The following is a 20245-nucleotide window of genomic DNA, read 5'->3' as shown; positions in this document are numbered from 1 at the left end:
TCACTTTGAATATTGCTTGCCATTCCCTTGTGACCTGCAAAGTTTCTGTTGAGAAATCAGCTGACAGTCGTATGGGTACTCCCTTGTAGGTAACTGACTTTCTTTCTCTTGCTGCTTTTAAGATTCTCTCTTTGTCTTTTGCTCTTGGCATTTTAATTATGATGTGTCTTGGTGTGGTCGTCTTTGGATTCCTTTTGTTTGGGGTTCTCTGCGCTTCCTGGACTTGTAAGTCTATTTCTTTCACCAGGTAGGGTAAATTTTCTGTCATTATTTCTTCAAATAGGTTTTCTTTTCTTTTTTTTCTTTTTACTTTTTTTTAAATTAGATCTTTATTGTTCAGATTATTACATTTGTTCCTCCCTTTCCCCCCCATAACTCCCCTCCTCAAATAGGTTTTCAATATCTTGCTCTCTCTCTTCTTCTGGCACCCCTACAATTCGGATGTTGGTATGCTTGAAGTTGTCCCAGAGGCACCTTACACTATCTTCATATTTTTGGATTCTTTTTCTTTTTGCTTTTCCGGTTTGGTGTTTTTTACTCCTTCGTATTTCAGATCTTTGACTTGATTCTTGCGATCCTCTAGTCTGCTGTTGGAAGTCTGTATAATATTCTTTATTTCAGTCAGTATATGCTTAATTTCTAGTTGGTCCTTTTTCACAACCTCGAGGGTCTCACTAGACTTATTGGGGATCTCATTAAATTTATCGGCAGTCTCACTAGATTTCTTGAGTGTCTCACTAAGTTTATCGGCAGTTTCTAGAAAATTCTTGAAAAACCTATAAAGTGTGGTTTTCAACTCTATATCCAGTAGTTTGCTTTCCTCCATTTCTGTCATTTGTGACCTGTTTCTTTGTCTCCGCATTTTTTATTCTTCCCTGTATTGATAGAGTGGCTTTCTGTGTTAGGTGTCCTGTAGGGCCCAGTGGCTCAGCCTCCCCAATTACCTGAGGTGGACATTCTTGGTGCACCCCTGTGGGCTGTGTGCACAGTCTTGTAGTTAAGCCTTGATTGCTATTGGTATCACTGGGAGGAATTGACCTCCAGGCCAATTGGCTATGAGAATCAGCTGTGTCTGCAGTGGGAGAACTTCTGTGCTGGAGACACCCTTCTGGGGCAAGACTTGCTTCAATGGGGCTTTGGTGCTCACTGAGTCTGCCCCCTGAGTGTGTCCCTTATGGATCTGAGGAGTTGTAATCTGGATGGTCCCACTCTGACCACTGGGTACACTGGCTCTTGGATCGCTAAGGAGGTGCTAATTTAGCCTCTGCCTGAGGCTACCCAGCAGGAGCTCAGCTGTGAAGGAATGCAAGCTGCTGTGGGGCCTTGGGCCAGCTGCAGTTGGTTAGGTAATTTTCAGATTGCAAAGGGCCAGGCCTTTCATATGCAAAAGGTGGCACACAGCTTGGGTGGGGCGGGGTCCCAGGGGATCAACAGGGCGGAGCAAGCAGCTATGGCTGCTCCTCAGTCCTGTCCTAAGAGGCCCCGCTTCTCAGTGTCCCGGTAATCGCTGCAAGCACCTCTGAGAGAAAGCTGCCCTCGAGGTCCGACCGATGCCAGACAGTCTAGCCCAGCCGTGGGCAAACTACGGCCCATGGGCCGGATCTGGCCTGTTTGAAATGAATAAAACTTAAAAAAAAAAAGACCGTACCCTTTTATGTAATGATGTTTACTTTGAATTTATATTAGCTCACACAAACACTCCATCCATGCTTTTGTTCCGGCCCTCTGGTCCAGTTTAAGAACCCATTGTGGCCCTCGAGTCAAAAAGTTTGCCCACCCCTGGTCTAGCCTCTCCCTGTATGAGTCTGGGTCCCCAGAGTCTTGCCCAGAACTGGAGTTCAGAGCAGTCGGGAGCTTGAGACTCCCTCCCAATTACAAAAGACAACTGTGTCCTCAGCTGCCAGCCCTTTCTGTGTGCGCCTCCGTACCTCTGCACTTTACTTCCACACCGCACCTCCTCTGAGTCTCTGTATGTTTTCTCTTTCCTTCTAGTTGTAGAATTTCCACTCAGCCAGCCTTCATGTGGTTCTGGATGATGTCTGTTTTATCTTTTAGTTGTATTTTTGAAGTGGTTGTGGGAGGCAGCAATTTCAGGTGTTTACCTATGCCGCCATCTTGGTTTTCCGTCTGCTTTTATTATTATAGACCTGAGGCCGGGTGCACAAAAATTTGTGCACTCGGGGGGGAGAGGGGGTCCCTCAGCCTGGCCTGTGCCCTCTCGAAGTCTGGGACCCCTCGGGGAGATAACGACCTGCTGGCTTAGGCCTGCTCACAGGTGGCAGAGGGCAGGCCCAATCCCTAGGTGCAGCCCCTGGTCAGGCTCAGAGCAGGGCCGATTGGGGAGTTGGGGCGCTGCCCCCTGTCATGCACAGAGCAGGGAGATTGGGAGGTTGTGATGCCACCCTCAGTCACGCTCAGAGTAGGGCCGATTGGGGGGTTGGGGCACCGTCCCCTGTCACACTCAAGGCAGGGTCAATGGGGAGGTTGTGGCGCCACCCTCGGTCTCGCACAGAGCAGAGCCAATCAGGGGGTTGGGGCACTGCCCCCATCACCCACAGAGCAGGGCCGATCAGGGTGTTGGGGCGCCGCCACTCTCACACTCAGGGCAGGGCCGATGGGGAGGTTATGGCTCTACCCCATCACACACAGAGCAGGGCCCGTGGCAGGGGCTGGTTTGGGCACCGCACCCTGTCACACACAGAACCACAGGGCGATCAGGGGGTTGGGGTGCCTTCCCCTGTGACGAACAGAGCAGGGTGGATAGGGAGGTCGTGGCCCCACCCCGTCACACACAGAGCCGCAGGGCGATCAGGGGGTTTGGGCGCTGCCCCCTGTCACGCTTATCCCGGTGCCGGGAGGCCTCATGGCTCTGCTGATCCCGGTGCTGGGAGGCATATTACCCTTTTACTATATAGGGTAGAGGCCTGGTGCAAGGGTGGGGCCGGCTCGTTTGCCCTGAAGGGTGTCCTGGATCAGGATGGGGGTCCCCACTGGGGTGCCTGGCCAGCCAGGGTGAGGGGATGATGGCTGTTTGCAGCTGGTCACACACCCTTCAGGGTGGGGGTCCCCACTGGGGTGCCTGGCCAGTCTGGGTGAGGGGATAATGGCTATTTGCAGCTGGTCACACACCCTTCAGGGTGGGGGTCCCCACTGGCGTGCCTGGCCAGTCTGGGTGAGGGGCTGAGGGCTGTTTTCAGGCTGGGGGTGACTGAAGCTCCCAACTGCTCCTTTTTTTCTTTTTCTTTTTTTTTTTTATTCTGGGCCAGCTTTAGCTTTGAGGCTTGGCTCCAGCTCTTAGGCCTCCGCGGCTAAAAGTAGGTTTCTGGCCTTTGCTTACAATGTTGCGAATCTGCTGGCTGAAGTCCGGCGGTATTTGTTACAGAGTTTCTTAAACTGCCCGCTCAGAGGCCTGCAGCCGCAGGTGGGGAACGTTGGTTTCCTCCGTCACTGAGGCAACCAAGCCTCATGTTAGTTTCAAGCTGCCTGGCTGCCGGCTGCCATCTTGGCTGACAGTTAATTTGCATATCTCGCTGATTAGCCAATGAAAAGGGTAGCGGTCGTACGCCAATTACCATGTTTCTCTTTTATTAGTGTAGATACTTTAAAGAAGGTTCTCATGGTTCTTCAATAGGGTAGATTTTCTAATTCTCATTTCTCTAGGTTTTTGTTTGTTTGTTTTGATAACATATAGGAGAAACTAATAAAAAAGTAAGACAATTTAGTTGGTTAATACTGGGCATTGCAAATCTCTTTTCTTTATAAACAGTTCTGTATGGTTAACTGCTATAAAATTTCAAAATGTTGCCCTAGCTGGCTTGGCTTAGTGGTTAGAGCGTCAGCCTGTGGACTGAAGGGTTCCAGGTTCGATTCCGGCCAAGGGCACATGCCTGGGTTGCGGGCTCGTTCCCCAGTAGGGGGTGTGCAGGAGGCAGCCAATCAATGATTCTCTCTCATCATTGATGTTTCTCTCTCTCTCTCCTTCTCCCTTCCTCTCTGAAATCAATAAAGAAGTATATTTTTTTAAAAAAAATTCAAAATGTTGAATTTTGAAAGGAAAAGACTGTTATAATTTGTCATTGGTGCAGTCCAAATTTGGCATATTTTTAGTGCTGACTAAAAATATCGGGTACTTTTGTAGGCCTCAATGAAATAGCCCACCGGAAACTTCCAACTACAATTCCTATTATGTAGGAAATGCATCCTTACTGGTTGCTTATGAATTTATCCCTCAAACCTTAGACTTGTGAGAGTTCTATACTAGTATGTCTGGTAGACTATTATGCCATTCTATATATTGAACCCAGTCTGATTCCTTTCATTAAGTTTACTTAGCTCACATGGGAAAATAGCCCACTGCATTCTGGAGACTTCAGCCTATTTTAATACCAGAGTCCTATTTTAACAGCTTGTTGTAGTTATATTTTTAAATTAATTATATCTTTTGTCATTACATAATCAACCCTTTTTATCTTGTTTTGGTGATTTTTAAGCTTAAATGCCACCATATCTGATATTAATATTGCCACCTTTGCTTTCTGTTTGCATATTCCTGGAATCTTAGTTCTTTTCCTTTTATTTAGTTGACATTTTGTTTTAAGTATATATTTTGTTAACAGAATATTGTTTCATTTTTAAACCCAGTTTGACATTCTATTTTTACTAAGAGAATTATATCCACATTTAATTCGAAGTTGACATACTTAATTTTTACTTGTATCATTTTGTATTTTTATTTTGTATGTTTATTATCATTTTGTATGTTTATTAGTTATTTTGAATTATTTCCTCATTTTTGTTCTTTATTTAGTTTCAGGCATCTCATCTTTCTTTTTTTCCCTCCTCGTTACTTTAGGAATACTATTGTACATTTCCATTCCATTACTGATTACTTTCCTTTTCTGATATTCGTAATGAGGCATGATCAATTTGCCTGTCAGCAGATAAGAAACAAAACTGGAAGTAGAGTATGGAGGAAAATATCAATAATCTAAGTGAGATGATGATTGTATACTTGAAACTTATGTAATTTTATTAATCCAACTGCCAGTTTAGGCCCAATTCCTGCGCACATCCCTCCTGCCATCTGGGACTGCTGGCTCCTAACCGCTCACCTGCCTGCCTGCCTGATCGCCCCTAACTGCCTCTGCTTGCTGGCCTGATCTCCTCCTAACTGGTCCCCTGCTAGCCTGGCCGCCCCCTAACTGCCCTCCTGCCAGCTTGGTTGCCCCCTAATTGCCCCCCTGCCAGTCTGGCCACCCCCTAACTGCTCACCTGCCAGCCTGGCCACCCCCTAACTGCTCCCCTGCTGGCCTGATTGTCTCTAACCACCTCTGTCTTGGCCCCTGCCACCATGGCTTTGTCTGGAAGGAAGTTGGATGTCTGGAACATGTCCAGTCAACCTGGTCTAATTAGCATATTACCCTTTTATTAGTATAGATAGCCAATATTTGGAAGTAGCCCAGGTGCCCCTCAGTAGATGAGTGGGTAAAAAAGCTGTGGTACATTTATTCAATGGAATACTACTCAGTCATAAAAAGAAGGAAATCTTACCTTTTGCAACAGTATGGATGGGCGTGGAGAGTGTTATGCTAAGTGAAATAAGCAAGTCAGAAAAAGACAAGCACCATACTATTTCACTTATATGTGGAATCAATGAACAAAATAAACTAACAAAGTGGAGATAGACTTATGGATACAGGGAGCAGACTGACAGCTGTCCGAGGAGAAGGGGTTGGGGGCTAGGTGAAAAGTGTGAAAGGATTAGCAAAGAAAAAAAAAAGGAAGATTCATGGACACAGATAATACTATGGTGATTACCACAGGAAAGTGGGGATGGGTAGAGATAGCACAGGGTAAAGAAGGGATAAATGGTGCTGGAAGGAGACTTGACTTGGGATGGTAAACTCACAATACAATATACAGATGATGTATTATAGAATTGTATACCTGAAACCTATACAATTTCATTAATATTGTACCAATAAATTCAATAAAAAATAGTAAGATGAAAATTATATCTTAATTACCACCAAAATGTAGTCAACTGTATTTGTCCTTTTTTAATTTTCCCAAGATAATGAAATATATCAATGACTTACAAAACTATAAATAAATAAAAATAATGCTGCTCAATTTCATGATGACAAAAAGTTTAATTTTTTAAAACTTGTTTAAGTGTGAAAGACAGGTATAGAGACTATGAAAGTCTTATTTACCTTGTTAATTACAGTAAAAAATGTTCATATTGTTGGTATTCAACGTTCATTGAGTATCTGTGAAGGGCTTGGTAGTTTAGTTGCTAGGAGCAATACAAAATTTTATGATCTAATCCTTATTCTTTAGTAACTCAAGAGTACAATAATGTATTATAATTTTAAGATGTATTCTATCTAGGTAATAATACAAATATCTATACTAATAATAGTAGGAACATGCAAATTGGTCGGGACACCCTCATGCAACGACCGAACAGCAGGCTGTGTGGGACAACCAGGCAGGCGGAGGGGCAGTGAGGGGCGACCAAATGACCATACAGCAGGCTGTGTGAGGCGACTAGGCCAGCAGGGGGGGGCAGTGAGGGGCAACCAGGCTGGCAGAGGAGGGCAGTGAGGGGTGACCAGGCCAGCACAGGAGGGTGGGCAGTTAGGGGCAACCAGGCCAGAAGGGGGGGCAGTGAGGGGCAACCAGGCTAGCAGAGGGGGGCAATTAGGGGTGACCAGGCCAGCATGGGAGGGTGGGAAGTTAAGGGCAACCAGGCCAGAAGGGGGGCAGTGAGGAGTGACCAGGCTGGCAGGGGGGCAGTTAGGGGTGATCAAGTAGGCAGTCAGGGGCCGTTAGGGGTGATCAGGCAGGCAGGCAGGTGAGCGGTTAGGAGCCAGTGGTCCCAGATTGTGAGAGGGATGCCTGACTGCCAGTGTAGGCCTGATCCCTGGCAGTTGGACTTCCCCCAAGGGGTCCCGGTTTGGAGAGGGTGCAGGCTGGGTTGAGGGGACCGCCTCCCCAATGCACAAATTTCGTGCACCAGGCCTCTAGTCTTTAATAAGAATATAAAAGAATATTGCATGAATGTCTACCAACCGTAACTTGAAGTCCTTGCTATTTTGGGGTATCATAGTCACTTGTCTTCAGCCAGGACATTTGAAAAATATAATTACCAACTAAGTAGCCCAATTTGTTTTGTCATGACCATGTTTCTGGCTCTTCACATTACCAGTGCTTCAACTTAGTGCTCCACATCTCACTCTTCTAAGGCCACTCCAGACATATTCTTGTCTGTGTACCTTGCATGCTTGATTCCCTATAGATTTTTTTAAGTCTTAGATGTGAGGTGAAAACCTGTTCTTTTCTTTTGGTTTCATCATTTTCTCTCCCTACCTTTCAGAAATCTCTAATCTACCCCCATTTATGATACCTTTAATTACCAAATTTATCTCATATTACTTTTTCTGTTACATGTTAAATCTCTGATTGTTAACTTTTAAACTATGATATATCCTTTAGTCTTTTCAGAAGTCACCCTTTTCTAACCAGATTTAATATTACTATTGTGTTTGACAAAATTATTATAATGAGTGCTTTAACATTTTAATGCATTTTTAAAAAGTTAAAAGACAAGCAAATATAACACTTTATTGTTTAAGGATACAAATGTATGGAATAAAGTTAAAAGATGATAAACAAGATTCCTTAAGGATTGAGGGATGCACATGAATGAAGGAGGAGAACACATAGGTCGTGAGCAATGATCTAGGTTTCTTTAACCTTTTATTATGGAAAATAGTATAGTATAATGAACCCCCATGTACTCATCACCGATTTTCAATAATTACCAACATTTTGCTAATCTTTTTTATATATTCTCGTACCACTTTTTTTCCTGGTATATTTTAAAGCAATCTCAGATATTATGCCATTTCATAAATGCTTATGTATGCATCTCTAACTGACAAGGATTTTTTCTTTTTTTACCTAAGTAACTTGCTGTTATTACGTGTAGCAGAATCAACACTAATAAAAGAGAAAGATGGTAATTGGCGTACGACGATACACTTTTCATTGGCTAATCAGGGCTATATGCAAATTAACTGCCAACTGAGATGGCAGTTAACTGCCAACAAGGTGGTGGTTAATTTGCATATATAGGCACAGTGCAGGGAGGCGAAAGGGAAAGCAGGAAGAAGCCCCCTGCCACTGACAGTGATCGGAAACCCAGGGGGGAGCTAAGAGCTGGGGGGCAGGGCAAAGGCGGCCCTGGGGCCGCCTTTGCCCTGCCCCCCCAGCCATGATCGGAGAATCAGGTGCCTTTTCCGCCCTGGCCAGTGATAGCAGGAAGTAGGGGTGGAGCCAGCGATGGGAGCTGGGCACGGTCGAAGCTGGCAGTCCCAGGAGCTAGGGGTCCCTTGCCTGGGCCTAAAGCGAAGCCCACGATCGCGGGGCCGCTGCAGCTGCGGGTCCCCGCTGCCCGGGCCGGATGCCTAGGCCAGAGGCGTTAGGCCTGGGCAGGGGCGGAGCCTGCAACCGCAGGGAGCTGGGGGTCTCCTGCCCAGGCCTGACACCTCTGCCAGAGGCCTCAGGCCTGGTCAAGGGGCCGATCCGGTGATTGGTGATCGGAGGGTGATGAGGGTCAACTCCTCTGGCCGAGGCATCAGGCCTGGGCGGGGGGCAGAGCCGGGGATTGGGGGGATATGATGGTCCCCTTGCCCAGGCCTGAAGCCTGGGTCAGAGGCGTCAGGCTTGGGCGGGGGGTGGAGCAAGCGATCAGAGGGAGATGGGGGTCCCCTGCCCAGGCACGATTCCTGGGCCAGAGGCCTCAGGCCTGGGTGGGGGTCAGAGCCAGTGATCGGGGGGAGATGGGGGTCCCCTGTCCAAGCCTGACACCTCTGGCGGAGGCGTCTGGCCTGGGCAAGGGGCCGATCAGGCGATCGGAGGGTGATGGGGGTCTACGCCTCTGGCCGAGGCATCAGGCCTGGGCAAGGGGCAGAGCCAGCAATCGGAGGGGTTTGGGGGTCCCCTGCCCAGGCCTGATGCCTGGCCAGAGGCATCAGGCCTGGGCTGGGGGCAGAACCAGTGATGGGGGGAAATGAGGGTCCCCTACCCAGGCCTGACACCTCTGTCAGAGGCGTCAGGCCTGGGCAAGGGGCCGATCCTGTGATTGGAGGGTGATGGGGGTCAATGCCTGAGGGCTCCCAATATGTGAGAGGGGGCAGGCTGGGCTGAGGGACACTTCCCCCCCCCCCACACACACACCCAGTGCACGAATTTCGTGCACCAGGCCCCTAGTTAATTATAATACTGGATCCATACTCACATTTTCATGATGCACTCAGAAATGTCTTTTTACAGTTTCTCCTCTAGGAATCCAAATTAGAGTTTCTATAATATTTTGACTATGTTTCTTAAGTCTCTTTTATTCTGTAAATGTCCCTTCCCCTTTTTATACAATTAGTATGCTAGAGAAACCAGGTTATTTGTCTTAGAGAATATACCCATGTTCTGGATTTCAAATTACTTCTGCCTGGTATTATTTAACTTGTTCCTTTATTCTTCATATTTCCTGTAAACTGGTAGTTATATATTTAAAGACTTGATGAGAGTTAGATTATTTGTGGGTTTTTTGTTTTGTTTGTTTTGGGGTGATGCTGCATACTTTCTTTTATATCACGTCATGAAGCATATAATGTTTGCTTGTCCCACCTTTCATGATGCTAAGTTTAATCAGTGGGTTTACTCTAACAGGTGTTTCTTTCTTTTTTTTTTTTAAACTTAATTTTTCTTTTTCTTTTTCTTTTTCTTTTTATATATTTTATTGATTTTTCACGGAGAGAAAGGGAGAGAGATAGAGAGTTAGAAACATCGATGAGAGAGAAACATCGATCAGCTGCCTCCTGCACATCTCCTACTGGGGATGTGCCTCAACCCAGGTACATGCCCTTGACCGGAATCGAACCTGGGACCCTTCAGTCCGCAGGCCGATGCTCTATCCACTGAGCCAAACCGGTTTCGACAACAGGTGTTTCTTGATACATTCATTTTCCTTAATCTGCATAGGGAAGCACCATTTTAAGAAAATATAAGATTTTAAAAACTAAACTTATAAAGGAAGAAAAGGGGTAGAAAATATGATTCAGGGCTTCTGCTCCTTTATCTGTAAAATATATTGGTTGTGTTAGAATTGAATCCCAATTACCTGTTGTAGATGAATGAAACAAATCTTTACTGACTCAGGGAAAGTACTTTCTCTATTCCCTTTCCTCAAGGATAGCAACTTTAAGATCTCAGCCTCTCTTTATTTTTGACTTTTACTAAACTTAGGTAGTTAGGTGACTTGAAGTATAGATTGAGAAACAGAAGATCTCAAAGTTCCTCCTAATTGAATTTATATGATAAATTTCAAGTAATGATAATTAACTTTTTAAACAGGGATCAACTTCACCAGTAACTGTTTTTAAAGGTTCAAAGAAACCTTACTTAAAAGAATGCATTTTGATAATTAACCATGATACTGGAGAATGTCGACTAGAAAAACTCAGCAGCAACATCACTGTAAAAAAAACAAGGTATGTGGTTAACAAAACAAATTCTTTTATCAACACATAATTGCTAAGGAAATGTCAGTGAAAAAAATTATTTGATTAAGCCACATTATTATATAAGGCTTATTTATATGGGATACAAAAATGTTTTAACCTTTTTTCAAGTTTAAATTTGGTGGAGAGCCTTAGCCACAACCTTGTACGATTTTTCTCTGTGATACATAAAAACTTGTTTCTGAATATTTTCTACATGTATAGATATAATTTCTTCTATATATAACTGGACTGAAAGGAGCCATTATGTACTCTTCAACATAATTTCATCTTCATTAGTAAAAGTGTCTTTGAACACCTAGACTATGTAAGGCACTTGGAGAACGAAGGTTTTCTATATAAGTACTAACCTCAAAATTTCTGCATTTTAATTGGATTAACATATAATTCTACTAGGAAAGTCAATAAGAGAATATAGCCATCTCATACCTTTTTTTGGAATTAGGCAGGTGCATTAATTGCTATGTAATATAAGGGATTTGCTCTCAAAGCTATGCAAATAGTATAGATAAAATTTGCTCTAGGAATTAAAGGAAGAGAAAGATTATGGTTGATTGCAGCATTCAGGGAGCCTTTATTGATGTAATTTGAGAAGAGGTTAAGATTTAGGGCTTTTTCCACACCAAACATACTTGGTGATAAGAATTACCCTTAATGCTTATTAAATATATGAGTTCCCAGGTGATTTTTTATTGGTAGGAAAGTTTGAAAATGACTGATTTAATTGATCAGAGAGAACATGAAGATATTTAAAGGCAGGAATATATCTGACTTATTTTGGGCCAATGAGTAAGACCTGTTTGAATAAGGAAGGGATTTGTCTCTGTGCATGCAAATAAATAAGTATTGGAAAGTGAGGAGTGAGGTTGATAGTGGATTAAAAGTAAGGTCATAAAGGTAGGTTAAAGCTAATACCTTCAATATTAAATATGAAATTAGGACGTCTTAACGGCTCCATTGGCAGTGATTATGTATTAAATTTTTTAAACTAAGATTAAATTTTTAATTAAAAATATTTTTGTTTTGAAACATTAATACACCAAATAACTGAGTAAAGTGAAACTATGTGGGAAACAGAAAAATGCATACCAGAAAGAATTGACAGAATTTGGTGACTGGAAAAAGGAAAGGCAGAAAAGTCAAATATAATTGTGTTATAAACTCTTCTTAAAAGTATTAACAGGAAATGAATCTGCTTTAGTAGCAAGCCTCTGTTAAAATGTGGAAGTGACTTAGTTTTAACAGAAATGATAATTTTAGAATGTAGGGAATATATAGTACCTATATACACTTAGGTGTATTTTATTTTAGGCATTTGTGTATATCTTAACACTTTAATTTTGAGCAGTGGTTTTGTTTATATTCACACTTGTATCCCTCAATGGAACTGTGTATATGCCGTGCATATATAGCAGGCAGGGATCCAGAAGTATTTGTTAAATAATGAATTAATGTTTTAATTCTTGAATACCATTTACAGATGTCTAGGGGAAAAAATAAGTGGTCAGTGTTAGTAACTTCGTAAATTGAAATTGTTACATTGCCATCATATCTTTTTTGACTTTTGATTTTTTTTATAATTCTCTTTTTAAAATATATCTTTATTGATTTCAAAGAGGAAGGGAGAGGGAGAGAGAGATAGAACCATCAATGATGAGAGAGAATCATTGATTGGCTGCCTCCTGCACAGGATCCCCTACTGGGGATGGAGCCCGCAACCCAGGCATGTGCCCTTGACCGGAATCGAGCCTGGGACCGTTCAGTCCACAGGCTGACGCTCTATCCACTGAGCAAAACCAGCCAGGGCTGACCTTTGATATTCTTAATTGCAGAGTTGAAGGAAGCAGTAAAATTCAGTCTCGTGTAGAGCATCAGCAGCAACAAATGTGGAATTTAACTAGGACTCCCAATCTTGTAAAAGATTCTCCATCCGAAGACAAGATGTCCCCAACATCTCCGATGGATGATATTGAAAGAGGTAAAATCTAAGTGTATATAATGTTCCTTTACAAGAAATTATTAAGAACTAGAGGCCCAGCGCACGATTAAATAATGCGCATGTAGGGTCCCCTAGGCCTAGCCTGCCATCAGGGCCTTGTCCGCCACCCCGTGACGCCTCACACGCTCTGTGGACGCTGCCGGTGCCCTGCGAAGCTCCCAGCCCGCGCCCTTCCCCTGCGTGCCGCCTCACCCTGCGCCCCCGACCCTCCCCCAGTGGCGGGAGCACCTCTGCTCACCACCTGGGGACCTGCGCCGACCTCCCGCCTGCCCAGCGCCCATCCCCTGCACCCTCTCCGCCACATGGCCCCGCCACCTGCCTTGTTGCTCCCTCTTCACCGCGGGGCTCCCCCCACCACGCGAGCCATGAGTCCTGGTGACCGGTTGTTTTTATGATATAGATAAGTGAAATTTTTCATTTTAATTAACAAAGGAATTAACTGTAAAGTTTTATTGAGAACATAATTTTTTTTATTATTATGGATTTTGGAGAGGAAGAGTATAGTTTGTGATTTAGGGTATTCTGTAATTATGTATCTATATAAGAGAATTTATATCTTTTTTTATTATTCAGGGGGGAAAGTGTTTAGATATATGTAACTGGAGTTTTCTTCTTTTTGACAGTTGTGATGATTCAAATTCAGTTCTTCACAGCATCTTCCTGTCGAAGTTCTTTATGCATAGCCAGACTATAGATGTCTAAGATGTCACCAAAACAATAGTGAAGTGAGGAGAAATAGTAAGCGGAAGCAGCAGGCAAGTTCTTCTGAATCTGAGCAGAAAGTGTTTCTAGGGAGGCACAGTCCTTTTGAAAGTAAGAACATTTAAATCTCCATTTTTTTCTAGCTGCAGTTTCAGTGTTAGTGTTATAGTAATTGTGGTAGTAATAAGACCCTGGTCACCAAAGTATATTTGCTTCTGTATATTTGCCTCTTCACTTTTCCTATATAAATTACATGTAGCAATCCAATTCCACTTGCTCTCTTCTAGGCCCAGTATAGTTTTAGTCCCCTAATATATTATTGTCCCCTTTACTAACAATAAGGAAGATATAAGCTCAGAGCCCTTTTTTGGTAAAAGGGATTTTGATTTTATTATTATATCATATCTGCTTCCAAAATGGATTCAAATCATGATGTCATTAATTTACATATATACAGAAAAATACTGGAAAAGAAAATCATGGTATTGAAGGGGAAGAGGAAGCAAATTCGTTAATAAATAAAACATTAAATTTAGATCTGAGCTTTCTAAACACTAAAACAAAAATTAAGACCTAAATAGCATATTTTGGATTATCTAAGAGACAGGTTCTAAAGAATTAGACCAGGGGTGGGCAAACTTTTTGACTCGAGGGCCACAATGGGCTCTTAAACTGGACCGGAGGGCCGGAACAAAAGGATGGATGGAGTGTTTGTGTGGACTAATATAAATTCAAAGTAAACATCATTACATAAAAGGGTACGGTCTTTTTTTTTTTTTTAGTTTTATTCATTTCAAACGGGCCGGATCCGGCCCGCGGCTGAATTAGACTCTTCCTTGTTATTAAATTCTAAAAGAAGTTCATCATATGGAACCCGTTCTAGGGAATATTAAATGATATAGTATCTTCAATGATAATTTTACAATACGAGAAGTTCCTCTCTGTGTCAGTTTTTGTAGCAGAGACCTTAATAAAAGCATTGTATTGAAGCATTGTAGAGTAGAGTAAGTTAACATGATCTAAGCATAAGATCTAACTTTGTATAAGAATTTACATTGAGATGTATATAACTAGTATAGCCTGTTCCTTAGACAGTCTTTTTTTTAAACATTTTTATTGATTTCTGAGAGGAAGGGAGAGGGAGAGAGAACTAGTAACACCAATGATGAAAGAGAATCATTGATTGGCTGCCTCCTGCAAACCCGCTCCTGGGAATTGAGCTCCCAACCTGGGCATGTGCCCTTGACCAGAATCGAACCTGCGACCCTTCAGTCCACAGGCCGACACTCTACCCACCAAGCCAAACCAGCTAGGGCAGACAGCCTTCTTTTAAATATTTTCTTGACCCTACTCTGCCAGTGCCTCCTGCAATAGTTGAATCATGTTTTCAGATTTATATCTAGATGCCTAGCACTTGTGTTAGTGTTTCTATGGTTTAATTTTTACATTTACATCTTTGAGCTACCTGGAATTTTAGTTTAAGACAGTGGTCGGCAAACCGCGGCTCACGAGCCACATGCGGCTCTTTGGCCCCTTGAGTGTGGCTCTTCCACAAAATACCACGTGCGGGCGCGCACGTACAGTGCGATTGAAACTTCGTGGCCCATGCGCAGAAGTTGGTTTTCGGCCTGGGCAAGTCTATTTTGAAGAAGTGGCGAAGTGGGGGGTGTCGATTGGTCAGGCAACAGGAGATGCAGCACAGGCGGGCCGCGGGATACACAGCTCGGGGGAGGCGTGCGTGATTCATGCAGGAGTTGCGTGAGCCAGTCAGTCAGCAGTCTCATTGTGCAGTGGTTAGTGCTAGTCGTGTCCGCAAATCGCGCGCGGGTGACAAAAGTGCCTACTCGAAGCATAAAGTTACCTGTATTTTTCCAACCAGCTGCAAATCCTACAGGTATTTTTGTCATCAATTTAAGAATTGTAATTATTTTGTGATGGTGGCTTTATTATTATAAAATGAAACATTTTTTTAGGTATGTTGAGATGGTTTGGACATATAGAGAGGATGAATGAAAGGAGATAGACGAAACAAGTATACAACACGAGTGTGGATGGGAGAGTTGGAAGGGGTCGACCTCAGCGAACGTACCTCAATCAGATTGAGGACGTTTTTAGCAAAGGCCAACTTAGGAGTACCCTAATTAAGTTAATAACAATGTACCTACCTATATAGTTCAAGTTTAAAAAATTTGGCTCTCAAAAGAAATTTCAATCGTTGTACTGTTGATATTTGGTTCTGTTGACTAATGAGTTTGCCGACCACTGGTTTAAGAAATAAGAATCCAAATTTCCCTCTGCCCCAACAGTATCAATAAATAGTCTTGATAATCAACATATTGTATTGATAAACAGTATTATATATCAATATCCATTTATTGAATAAGCCATCATTTCTTTTGTAATATGAAGAGCCATTTTTATCACATGCAAAATTTCTATATAGATTTAAGTCTGTTTCACAACGTAAAATATACATTGGCTAATAAATACTGGGTGGGGCAAAAGTAGGTTTACAGTTGTAAGTAAAACAGAGTGTAGTCTCGTCAATATTATTTATTAACTAGAGGCCCAGTGTATTTCTGCACTGGGGGTGGGGGGGGGGGAGATGGGCGGTCCTTTAGTCCGGACTGCACCCTCTCTCAGTCCAGGACCCCTCGGGGGAATGTCCGCATGCTGCCGGCTTAGGCCGGCTTAGTTGGACATTCTTCTTGCAATCCACGATGCTGCATGCACCAGTGACCATACTTTCCATACAGGTGAAAGGCATCTTGCTGTGTATGGGCAGCTACATTTTTTTGCTCTGATTATAAAAAGTAGTTCATAACATGATCCTTCTGAGGTATTAGTACCATTTTCCCCATCTTACGGGTGGAAAAACTGAAGCAGAGAGAAGTAATTGGCTTTGTCACACAGTTATAAGTGTCAGAATCAGGGCTGACTGCAAAATGTGCAAGCCAGAGTCCATGCATGTCATCGCTGCAGCATCCTGTTTTTTCATTGTTAGAGTAGTCTTGCCAGGTTTTAATTTTTAAATCTCAGAGACTGTTCCCAATATATAGGAATGCATGTTCATCCCCATGTAGAATAAATAGGACGTGGACAGTTTGGAGAGTCTTCTGATAAAGTAGAATTAAGCAGCCACAGATCTCTTTTTCAAATATTACAGAAGCCACCTTCCTTGTTTAACTGTGTATGGGATGTAGTAGTTTATAAGTTATGACACAGTCACTCGCAATCCAGGACCTCTTGGAGGATGTCTGACTGCTAAGGGATGTAGCAGTGCACCAAGCAGCAGGCAGCCAGGGCGGAGCCCGAACCGGGGCCAGGCGCCATGCTGCTCATGCTCATCCTAGCTCACTGCGCCTGCTCCTGCCGCTCCCTGTTTGGTAGTCCTGCCGCTGCACCTGTGCTCACCAGCCATGAGCCCAGCTTCTGGCTGAGCAGCGCTCCTCCTGTGGGAGTGCACTGACCACCAGAGGGCAGCTCCTGCATTGAGTGTCTGCCCCTTGGTGGTCAATGCACATCATAGCTACTGGTCGACTGGTCATTCCATCCTAACGGTCGCTTAGGCTTTTATATAGATAGATTGGTGAAACTCACTAATGCTTTTAAAATGCACATTTTAAGATTAACAGATAGTTTTCCATTTATGAGATTGGAAGTAGCTAAAACATTTGTCAACATTCGGTAGTGGTAAGAACATAAAGGGAAGCAAGTAGTTCATGCATTTTTTAAGAAATTATAATTTGGCACATATTAATTTTTGTAGAGCAATTTTTTCTGCAAAGCACTTGGAACAGTGTCTAGTACAGTGCTGGCAAAACTTTTGAGCTAGGCATGTCAGCATTTTGAAAAACTCTAGCTTAACTCTGGTGCCGTGTCACATAGAAATGTTTTGATATTTGCAGCTACACCAAAACAAAGATTTATATTTTTGATATTTATTTTATATATTTAAATGCCATTTAACAAAGAAAAATCAACCAAAAAAATGAGTTTGCGTGTCACCTCTGACACGCATGTCATAGGTTAGCCATCACTGGTCTAGTACATAGTAACTACTATATGAGGATTTGTTATTATCATCATCCTTATTTGCTAATAACTATTAAAATAAAAAGTGCATATCCCTTACGTAGAAAGTTCTCCTAAAGCAAAACTTGTGCAGATAGATATATTAAATACTAGAGGCCTGGTGCACAAAATATGTGTACTCAGGGGGCGTCCCTCAGCCTGGACTGCACTCTCTCACAGTCCTAGAGCCCTTGGGGGATGTCTGACTGCCGGCTTAGGCCTGCTCCCTGACTGCCAGCAGTAGGACATCCTTAGCACTGCAGTGGAGCCAAGAGAGGCTCTTGCCACAGCTGCTGCACTCGCCAGCCATGAGCTGGGCTTCTGGCTGAGTCATGTTCCCTCTGTGAGAGTGCACTGACCACCAGGGGGCAGCCCCTGTGTTGAGCATCTGCCTCCTGGTGGTCAGTGCGCACCATAGCGACTGGTCATTCTGCCATTGGATTTGCATATTAGCCTTTTATTATATAGGATATACATAGATATATCCCTATCAGTCACATAAGAATGTTCTATGCAGCGTTTTTCATATTAAGGAAAAAATGGAAAAATCCCAAGTGCCCATCAAATACTGCACATCGATTTTTTAAAAGAGACCACATTTTTAGTAACAAAGAAGGATATCCAGATATTTTATTAAGCAAAAAAGAAAATTTTACATGTAATATATGTGTTGTATGAATAATTTTTGAAAACAAAATTTGTATAAGTTTGTAGATGCATAGAAGAACTTGGGAGAATTATAGTAAAATGTAAGCATTATCTTTAGGAGTTTGGATTATAGGAACCTTTCATTTTTTATGTGCAAATTATTTGAATTTTTATAATGAAGTTGTTATTTTTTAGACAATTATTATTTATTTAGAAGGTAATATAATGTTGAAGAATAATGTTAATATAAAATCACTCAATCTCACCACCCTAATGCAACTGTCAATTTCTATCCATACTGTAAAATTTTTACATTATGTTTTTAAAGGTAAATACTATGTGCCAAGTCTTCCTGTACATGATTTCAACTAACCTTTAAAACTTTCCTTAATGAATATTTCAAACATACAGAAAAATACGGGTAATAATATAACAAATCATACACCTACAACTTAAGATTTAACATTTTGCCACTTTGGTTTAGGTTTTTTAAAAAAATTACAGGAGTCTCTTTACTTTCCAACACATTCTTCTCCTTTTCCTGTCTATCTGTGTACATGTCTGAATGTACTCTAAAGGATTTATATACAAGATACTTTTCTATTCATTGAAACTGTTGTATATGTTTTCCTGATTCTTGATAGTGTGGGTAAATTTCTTTACTGACTATAGGTTTACTCAGTTTTTTTTATTCTTTATTTAATTTTGTCTTGAAACTTGTCAGTTTAATTCACATTTTCAAACTGTTAGCATAATTTAGCCATACAAAGCCCTACAATATTCATAGTTATGGCCCTTTTATATTCCTAACACTGATTATTTGTGCCATGTCTTTCTCATTTTCTTGATCAATATTTCTAGAATTTGATATATTTCAATCTTCAAAGAACCAGCTTTTGGTCTCTGTTAGACATAGTATATATGGTTAACTAAGAATGTCATCTTTGGAGTCAGAATACTTGCACTTAAATCTCAGCTCTATCATGTATCAGCTGTGTGGCCTAGGGAAAGTTACTTAAACTCTTATTCTCCCTGTGCATGCCCATAAATTTGATAAATTTGATGAAATGGACCAGTTCCTTAAAGGGTACAAAGTTGACTCAAGAAGAAACAGATAACATGAATATTCCTACATCCTCTAAAAATATTGAGTTGTATTTAAAGCCCTACCCCTGAGGGTGGGGGGAGTAAGAGATCAAGCAAAGGACTTGTATACTTGCATATATGCATAACCAATGGACACAGACACTAGGGTGGTGAGGGCATATGCCCGGGGGGTGAGGGGAGGTCAATGGGGGGAATGGAAACATATGTAATATTATATGTAATAATTTAAACAATAGAATAAAACCCTATCCCTACCCCCATAAACACACAAATTTCCAGCCAGAGGTGGGTTCACTGGAGAATTTTACTAGTCATTTAAGGAAGAAATAATATCAATTTGATACAAACTCTGTATTATGCTACATGAAATAAGCCAGTCAGAGAAAAACAAGTATCACATGATCTCACTTATATGTGGAATCTAATGAACAAAATAAACCAACAAATAAAATAGGCCCAGAGGCATGGAAGCATGGCACAGAGTGATGGATTTCAGAGGGAAGGGGAGAGGGGAACCAGCGAGGAATAATTCAAGAACTTACATGCACATGTGCATAATCCATGGATACAGACAATAGTGTGGTAAAGACCTAGGGTGGGGCAGGAATTGGATGGAGAGGGGCAATTGGGGGGAAATGGGGGACATTTGTAATACCCTCAACAATAAAGATAAATAAATCTAAAATAAATCATCAAATAAGGAGGGAATACTTTATAACTCATTCCTCAAGGTCAGAATTATTGCTACCAAAACCCAACAAAGATAGTACAAAGGAAAAAAAAAAACAAAACAAAACTACAAACTGATACCTTATGAATACAGATGCAAAATTTTTAAACAAAATTTTAGCAAATTGAATTTAACGATTATATAACAGTGGTTTTCAACTAGGTATGATTTTTGTCCCCTAGGGGGAGATCTGGCAATGTCTGCAGACATTTTTGATTGTCACAGCTGGCAAGCAGTAGTGCTACTGGCATCTAGTGGATAGAAGCTAGGGATGCTGCTAAACATGCTGCAGTGACAGAACAGCAACAAAGAATTATATAACTCCAAATGCCAGTATTGCTGAGGTGGAGAAATGCTAAGATATTAAAAGGACAGTATATCATGAGTAAGTGGAGTTTT

General features: G+C 42.1%; 1 protein-coding gene across 3 annotated transcripts in view; it reads left to right on the top strand.

The window, feature by feature from the left end:
- Positions 1–20245, top strand: part of EAF2 (ELL associated factor 2) — a 45936-nt gene that overhangs the window by 11769 nt on the left and 13922 nt on the right. For all 3 annotated transcript variants that reach the window (XM_059687702.1, XM_059687701.1, XM_059687700.1), the window contains 2 exons: positions 10420–10556; positions 12419–12564. In XM_059687702.1, the coding sequence (XP_059543685.1) occupies positions 10420–10556; positions 12419–12564 (283 nt within the window). The remainder of the gene's footprint in view (positions 1–10419; positions 10557–12418; positions 12565–20245) is intronic.

The sequence above is a fragment of the Myotis daubentonii genome, chromosome 3 (assembly GCF_963259705.1).
Source record: "Myotis daubentonii chromosome 3, mMyoDau2.1, whole genome shotgun sequence".
NCBI classification, from domain to species: Eukaryota; Metazoa; Chordata; class Mammalia; order Chiroptera; family Vespertilionidae; genus Myotis; species Myotis daubentonii.
The sequence above is the reverse complement of the archived record's forward strand: the minus strand, read 5'-3'. Positions and strand labels throughout refer to the sequence as shown.